The 9,060-nt window shown below is 39.6% G+C and overlaps 1 protein-coding gene across 1 annotated transcript; it reads right to left on the bottom strand.

The window, feature by feature from the left end:
- Positions 1 to 446: 446 nt before the first annotated feature.
- Positions 447 to 1,367, bottom strand: LOC146650590 (olfactory receptor 6N2-like). Its single transcript, XM_085385375.1, has one exon. The coding sequence runs from the start codon at positions 1,365 to 1,367 to the stop codon at positions 447 to 449; it is 921 nt and encodes a 306-aa protein (XP_085241501.1).
- Positions 1,368 to 9,060: the final 7,693 nt, after the last annotated feature.

Below are 9,060 nucleotides of genomic sequence, written 5' to 3'. Positions count from 1 at the left end.
GAAGTCCAGATTTTTTGTGTGTGTGTGTGTGTGTGTGTGTGTGTGTGTGTGTGTGTGTGTGTGTGTGTGTGTGTGTGTGTGTGTGTATACACATATATATGTATAGATGTAATTGGCATGTGATAGATATATTGATTTGCTGTAGTAAATTACAGATTTTGGTCCCCACAAAGTAAAAACCAGTACACACACACAAACACACACAAAAGGCCAGCAGAATTTGACTCTTTTTACTAAATCATTTTCATAACAGCGATTAATAATCTGTGATAAAGGGAAATGAAGGAAAAACCTGAAATCCAAGCATGTTTAGACTTTAAATATTACCAGCATCAGTCTAAAAAGTTAAATATCTTTGCTTTATGACCATTACATATGTCAGCACTAAGAGAATAGACTTGAACACTTACATAAATGCCATAAATAATAGTGCAGTGATTTCAGTGTTATTTAACTAGACACAATAATATCTTGAGATGTTTAGAAATTTCATTCATTTTGAGTCCATATATAATTGGATTTAAAAGAGGATGAAATAAAATCAACTCAAAGGTCAATATCAAACGGAGAGTTTTTGATAAGTCTGTTTCCAGTCGAACTATAATTATATCAAAGGAAATAAAACAAGAAAAGTGAATTAAAACCAGCAAGTGGGGTAAACATGTCTTTACAGCTTTTTTTCTCACTTCTCTACACCTTTGGTAAGATATTTTAAGAATCTTGATGTATGAAAAAAGTATGAAAAGCAAAGGTAGAAGGGCAATGTTTATCAACATGACCACACCATATATAGATATTGCTACTGACGGCACACACTGAAGCTTGTGAACTGAATTATTACAAAAAATTCCTGTCAGAGTAAAGCTACAGAGTTTGACATTAGAATACAACACACCTAACATCAAGGCTTCAAAAGCAGGTATAAGCCAAGCTAAAATCAGACATACATATATAGTTATTCTATTCATAATAACTGGATATTGCAGGGGTTTACATATAGACACATACCTGTCATATGCCATTGCTGCCAACAGTAAAAATTCTGAACCAACCGAGGTGTAATATGATAAACCTTGGAAAAGACAGAGTGGATATGATATCATCTGTTTTTCAGACAAAACATCAGATAAGAGCTTTGGATAGATAATCATGCTGTAAAGAACAGAGTTGATTAACAAAGCTGCAATAAAAATGTACATTGGCTCGTGAAGGTTTTTGTGAGTCCAGATAAGGAAAACTATAGTGGAATTAAAGCAGAGTATCAGAATATAAAGTGTAAATATGATCACAAAATAAAGATATCTGTATTTGTGCAATTCTGCAAACCCACCTAGAGTTAGCAATGTTACATTTAATTCAATATCCATTTAATGAACAAAAATGTTATTTACTATACAACTAGATGACATAAATGGTATTCATTAAAAATCAAATGAAAAGACAAGTCTTAATGTATTGTAGTAATGCTTTTCCAGCACCGAACTAAGTAATTGGCTCTGTGGCTTTGTTTTATCAGACAATTTCCCATTTTCAATGGGACTCATTAAGTTCTTCAAGAACATGTAAACAACTTCACCAAACTTTATCAGTTGATATTTTTGTCTGTGTGATCTATCATCGTACAGCATACCTCATAGAGAGGTGAGTAGACTTAGTAGTGTAGATAAAATAATAATAAAATATCATTATTATTATTATTATTTGTGTATAACTTTCTATAACCAAAGTGCTTGCTGGTACAGGAGAAGCACTTCTAGTATATATTCTGAGCCCAGGCCATGAAGGACAGGTAATTAGTAAGATCTTAAAATCAATTCTAATGCAATATGCTAATTTTTCTTAGTCTTTAGAAGATGTCTAGCTGCTGTATTTTGCACGATTTACAGTCAATTTAATGCTTTCTGAATGATACCTGTTAGAAGACCATTACATTACTGTATTTTTTGGATTATAAAGGTGCACTTTAAACCCTTGATTATGTTGAATGATGAATTGAAGGCAAAAAAATACTGAATGCAATTCTAACAAGCTTGAAAGTCAATATGTGTTCAACACAGCTTAAACTCTTTTGAGCAAATTTTACTGAATGTCTTTAAATAGTCTTCAGGAATAGTTCTCCAGGCTTCTTGAAGGGTATCCTAAACCATTAATGTTGAGGTCCTGGTGCTGTAGACATCAGTCCATAACTGACAGTGTTCTGCAGTGTTGTTGTTTTTTTCGTTGTTGTTGTTTTTTAATTCCAGGTTATTGAAAGCCATTGCTAATTAGATATTTTCTAAATTATATCACATGGTGGATCAAACTCTGACATAACTTATGAAAGTGACCAACATTATTAGAGACAAGGAAACAGAAGCAGGGCTACAGAGTAGGGCTGAACGATTATGGAAAATAATCTAATTGCGATTTTTTGCCCCAATATTGCGATTGCGATGCGATATGCGATTATTTTTTAAGGTCTTTGTCTTCTGTATTTTAAACAAAGACAAGCAATACATCATATAGTATGGCCAATACTATATTACATTAATTTTAAACTGTTCTTTCCTGGAAGACAGACCTCTGTTATGATGACATGAGGTGATGCATGAATTGATGACTGACATTTTTATTTAACTTCTTCAATCACAACAGTATATTTGAACATACACAATAGTTTATTTTTAGCTTACAAACATCTGAGCATAAAGTGCTGACAAGGAACCCTGGTGTAAACATTAAAATGAAAGTCAGTACAATGTGCAGATTGCAGAAATATACATAAAAAAAATCAGTGGCTTTACCACACAGTTTTTCGACATCTGTGAACTACTAGACAGTCATTCAATTAAAAAATAATATTAAATAAATAAAACTATCCATCCATCCATCCACTTTCATCCGCTTTGTCCGGGGCCGGGTCGCGGGGGCAGCAGCCTAAGCAAAGAGGCCCAGACCTCCCTCTCCCCAGCCACCTCCTCCAGCTTATCCGGGGGAATACCAAGGCGTTCCCAGGCCAGCCGAGAGATATAATCTCTCCAGCGTGTCCTGGGTCTGCCCGGGGGCCTCCTCCCGGTGGGACATGCCTGGAACACCTCACCCAGGAGGCGCCCAGGGGGCATCCTTGTCAGATGCCCGAACCACCTCAGCTGGCTCCTTTCGATGTGGAGCAGCAGCTGCTCTACTCTGAGCCCCTCCCGGATGGCCGAACTTCTCACCCTATCTCTAAGGGAGAGGCCAGCCACCCTTCGGAGGAAGCTCATTTCTGCCGCTTGTATCCGCGATCTCGTTCTTTCGGTCACTACCCACAGCTCGTGGCCATAGGTGAGGGTAGGGACGTAGATCGACCGGTAAATTGACCGGTAAATAAAACTAATAAATAAAAAATACACACATCTTACTGATCTCTGCAGTCAGTAACATTACACATAAAGTGCAAACATAATAGCAATTGTATAAACACACACACAAACACGCCTTTAAAATTTAAAGGCGTGAAATTGGACGGTCTAGCCTTCTGATTAGCGTCACCGCTGTCTCCGTGGAGTTTAATAAACTCGGCCGTCTGCTTCTTGCTATCTAAAATATAACCAGACACTGGTGTAAATTCTCGACTGTCTCATACTTCTGTTTAATAAGTTTTCTGTTTGACGTTTAGTCAGCTGTGTGAAAACCAAGGAGGAACCCACCCGGGGGATTAATAAAGTTTTATTTTATCTAATCTAATAACTTTAATCTCAGCCAAACCGATTTACTCACGAACAAACAAAACACTGAAAAAAGCCCAACAATAACATTTTTAGGTTGTCTAAGTGACTTATATATTACGTTTAACCCGAGCAGCGAAACTCCGCGGTGATCTGAAAATGATGTGCCGGGAGTTGTGCCGTTCTCGGCCGCATCAGTAACCCTCGAGCTCCCGGCTAGCTGTCGAGCTGGTGGGTAGCAGACGCCTCTGAAAACGTCGAAGCACTTTTGCAAATATGGGATATCTTGATAAACCGAGCAGATATTTGATGTTTACACAACTACTTTCTCGCCTGAAAATATGTTAAAAGTTTATTTTGTGACCCAGAAAGATTAGTATGAGTAATTTTAAAACTTAGTAGCGGCCGCCATTGCTGGAAACTGGAGTTTGGCTGGGCCGCGCTATGAATTCTGGGATATGGTAGTAATTTGGACAGCCTTCGGCGCGTCGCTGTGACGTAATCGGTCTACAAATGCGGCCTCAGGAGGATGCAGCCCATGAATTTGGACATGTCCAGAGTATAATCGCAGCCTTTGCGGTTAGAAAATTGCACTTGATCATGTCGCGATATTATCGCAAATGCGATATATCGTTCAGCCCTACTACAGAGTCAGAATACAAACAGACTAAAGAAGTCTCTCCAGAAAAAAAAAGAACCACTGCCCAGTATTTACATCATACCCTGAAGTATACCTTGAAGAACCTGGAGAGGTTAATTCTCAAACATCTCACAACTCTGGTGAGTAAACTGCTGGATCCCCTGCTGGTCACTTACTATCCTAGTATTGGGGTGAATGATGCAGTCATGTACCTCCTGCACAGATCACTGTCACACCTGGAGAGTACTGGAAGCACTGTGAGATTCATGTTTTTTTTTTTCTCCCTTCCTAACGGCCACCTCCAGAAATTCTCTGATGATACAGTCATTGATGGATGTCTGAGGGGAACGATCTAGAGTATAGGAAGATCATCACCGACTTCATCATCTGGTGTGAATTCAACCAACCACCATCCATCGCACCAGTGAACATCCATAGTTTGGATATTGATGTGGTCGACACATACAAATTCCTGGGTGATCCAACATATCACCCTAATTTAATTTAGCCTTCTGTTTATTTTACTTTATACCTCGTGTATTTATATTTATTCAGTCGGATCTGTTTCCAGCCCTTTTTAAACTACTTTAAACCACTTTGATCTCTAATTTTCACTTGGTGAGGGATTATTATGTTCTTCCTAGTCTGAACTGCTCTCTTCACCTGAGCTGCTATCCTGTTCTGAGTCACTGTCTTCTTTGTTTCTTACAGTCACGTGCAAAATGTCCCTTTTTTCCACACTCCCAGCATGCAGCGCTAAAATTACTGTTTGGTGTGTATCTAAGTCTGCCTTTACCTCTTGCTCTTCCAATATGCATTCCTCTCCCTTTCTTTTGGATTATTCCTGCTCCAGCTTATTGTTTTTCTAAACATTTCTCATCAGGTGTTAATTTTACTTGTTTATTTCCCATTTTCAAAGATTTTGCTGGGCCGTCACTGGCACGCTTGACTTCAGAGTGGTTGCTGATACTCCCTTCTACTTCACTTCTAAAAAATGAAGCGGTATCAGTTTTATGAGATAAAACTCAACCGTTGTCCTTTGTCACCAGTACGTGAGCCTCAAGCAAAGAAAACAAAAAATGGAAGTAGTTCAGCAGCATATTGTGCTGTAAAATCAACTTACTTCCAGACAAATACACATAGACATTTGCGCCCTTCTACAATTTGTTACGAAGTAATTACGACTACCTCTAAAACCTAAGTCTAATTTGGTTCGTTACGGCGTAATTGCGGCTACTTCTAACCTATTTTACGCGTTTCATTAAACCTTTGCGGTGGTTTTATATACCAAAATAATGTTTCTCACCCTCAGATGTCTCACTGGTGGTTCGGATCGTCAGACTGAATCCCACCGCCGTGGACCAGACTATAAACACCTGCCCGCACCCGAATTCACGTCCCGGGGCTTTCTTCCTCGTCTAAGAGGAAAACCTTTTGGTGGCAGTGGTTATTATTATATTCACATGCTTCCATCTTCCATCAGTGGTCAGTGACAACTCGTACTTTTCGACTCTCCTTCTTCTCCCTCCTCGCGCTCACAGAAACATAACAGGTATTGCAGTCCATTCTCCCTGCAGCACAGACTACACTGCCCATGAGGCTACTTTCTTCTGCAACACTCTGCCTATTGCCTTCATAATAAATTATTTTGAATAATAATTTTTAAAAATATTTCTTCAAGTCATTAGGCGGCCGCAAGTACAGGTGACATGGGGCGCGAGATTCAGACACAGGCATTAGAGCCTCTTAATGCGTGCTTTCTTTGGGTTTCCACTGGCGTGGAATTACCAAAAATAGAGAGGGCATAGCCTAATATATGAAACAGGGAAAGACCGCCGTGTAATCCATTTATTTCAATAAGGTAACTGTATTCTGAATACCACCTTTTAAAATGGTAACTGTAATGGAATACAGTTACTCATATTTTGTATCTTAAATATGTAACGCCCGTACAATTATTCCATTACGCCCCATCACTGCCGGCAGGGTGCAGGTGTTGAGTGGCCAGATGTTGTTCTTCCCATTCAACTGACTATTCAAAACTTGCTCTAGCTTGAAGTTGGCCTTTAGTGTTGTTCTGTCATGGTTGGCTGTGTGGCAGGCAGGCAGGAGTGGTGAACCCAAAATGCAGGACTCTTAGGAAACGAGGTTTAAACTGAAAATGCGGCTTTATTGCTGGAACAAAACTTCAACATAAAATAAAACTCACAAAAGCAAACAAAACTCTAACTGAGGTGCAGGAGGCCTGGAAGTCATGAACACACAGCAAGTTGAGGGTACGACAAGACAGGGAGCACAGGAAAACACAGGGCTTAAATACACAGGGGAGTAATTAGGAAATGGACAACAGGAGGGAGACACAGCTGGGAGAAATTAGGCTAACGAGACAGGAGAGAGGTAAAACTGAACACATTGACATGAGACATGAACTTTCAGAATAAAACAGGAAACTAACAGACACAGAGAACCAGACAGGACACTGAACTTGGCAGGCAGACTCACGAGCAGACACAGTGACACCATGGACAGACAGAGGGAACACAGGCAGGCATGAAACAAACACACTAACACATAGCAAACCTAAACAAAAGACAAGGCAGAATAAACAAGAATATAGAAGAATATAAAGAAACACAAAACACCGAGTCCTCAGACTCAGGACCATGACATGTTCGCCACATCCCCACTAAATTGAAGGCTCTTAGCATTCTATGCATTCCATTGAGTCAACGGCTTTCATTTTCATTTTTCTCCTTGTGTGATTAAGTCTTACCTGTAGGCCATTCTGTGGATACAGTGATGTTAAGGATCTCTGCCTGTAAAATCTCCTCAAACACATCCATAGCAAAGTAGAATATTACCAAGCTCTCAGAGCTTCGCGATTAATAATCAATACTCTTTTGATGTATTTGTTTCGCAACTACTTTCTTCTCCTTTCCCCGTTTGCCACTGATGAACTGATAACACTATCGGAGTTATTACTGTACAACTGTGACATTTAGGAAATCAAAATATTCATATTTTCATTCATTCTTGTGTGTGTGTGTGTGTGTGTGTGTGTGTGTGTGTGTGTGTGTGTGTGTGTGTGTGTGTGTGTGTGTGTACATGCGCACTCGCATATGCCTTAGAAGAATGAAAAAAGGTACTTCAAACTGTATGATGCAATTTACTTCATAATATCAACATGGCCCCTTAAGGCGAATTCATGACTTTAACATTTGGCTACACAAAGCTGCCCCCTGGTGAGTAAGGAGCCGGCTCGCGTTGTTCACTTCAAAGAGTTGGCTCTAAGAGCCATTTTTGTGCCATTTCGTTCGCGACCGACACGTCACTAATTTGTATTCAGCCAATCTTGATATCTGATCACTCAGATCACTGCAGCGTTGACCTGCCCCACACTAAGACTAGGGCCTCAACATAGTCAAAATGAACATACTGTCATGTCTTAATTTCCTTTTATTCATGTTGCCACTTCTCCCTCCTCTGTCTTGCTTTAAGAATATACACTCTGTGGTGTCTAAATTTATTTGGAATGGGAAAAGGCCATCAACATTGCTACAGTTTTACTACTGGTCATTCAAAATCAGGGTGCTTAGGGGGTTGTTACTACCAGAGATGGGCAGTAACGCGTTACTGTAATCCGATAACTTTTTTCAAGTAACGAGTAAAGTAAGGGATTACTATTGCAAAAACGGTAATTAGATTACCGTTACTTTCCCGTAGGAATGCTGCGTTACTGCGTTACTAAAACCGTGATTTTTTTGCGAGAATGTCTCATGACAGTGACGTAAGCGAGTGGACGTTCGTGACAACAGCTGTGTGCAGATCAATGGATAATATATCGAGTGTGGGAGAGAGTATGAGCATGCAGCGTTTAAAGCGTGGAAGTACTGACCTTACTTTAAGTTTGATTCCATAAAAAGTGACAAAAACATTAGTGTCCGTTGTGCGTGGGAAGAAAACTTCTTTTTACAGCGAAAAAAAACCTCTAAACTTCCAAGCAAGCACCAAGTGCGCTACGACGTAATGGGAAACTCACAGAGAAACTCGCGGATTCTTCCACTGACCGCTGCGGCACACCTGCACCAGGGTAAACCTCCGCCTACCCTACTCCTGCTTTACAGGTGAAAATAGAGCAACAGGACCGCTGAGTCTCTGACTTTATTTTCTGCTGTGTTTTACTTGCATCTATTTGAAAGAGTGAGTGTAAACACACAAAAATATTTTATGTGCTGGAATGTGCAGAAAATAGGTTTAAATATTAAACAAATTTCTTCCAGTCAGAGAATGTTGCATATAATTAAATTTTTGCTTGATGCATAAAGTTAAAAGATTAAAACAAGTTTTAAAAAGAGACTTTTCCATTTGATTACATTTTGTATGATGGATTATGTAGAAAAAGTAGAATTGGACTGAAAGATCTATCGCTTTATCACCTATTCAGGTTGTAAATCGTGTTTTTAAAAAGTAACCAAGTAATTAATTACTTTTGAAAATAAGTAATCAGTAAAGTAATGGGATTACTGTTTTGGGGAAGTAATCAGTAATTAGTTACTGATTACTTTTTTCAAGTAACATGACCAACACTGGTGAGGAGTAATCCGAAGCGAACACAGCAGCCGCCCTGCACAGCGCTACCCTTCCAGCGCGTCACACAGACCCGCCGTGTTCCCCCGCAGGAAACAAGCATCGAAGGCGTTTGGAAAGGGAGGGGGATAAGTGTGTGTGTGTGCG

Source organism: Rhamphochromis longiceps, linkage group LG16, assembly GCF_057381845.1.
Source record: "Rhamphochromis longiceps isolate RC_006_pf linkage group LG16, R_longiceps_female_GT1.1, whole genome shotgun sequence".
Lineage (NCBI taxonomy): Eukaryota > Metazoa > Chordata > Actinopteri > Cichliformes > Cichlidae > Rhamphochromis > Rhamphochromis longiceps.
The sequence above is the reverse complement of the archived record's forward strand: the minus strand, read 5'-3'. Positions and strand labels throughout refer to the sequence as shown.

Bases quoted from the DNA above. Each gene is read 5' to 3' on its own strand.
- LOC146650590 (XM_085385375.1), bottom strand. From the start codon at position 1,367: ATGGATATTGAATTAAATGTAACATTGCTAACTCTAGGTGGGTTTGCA.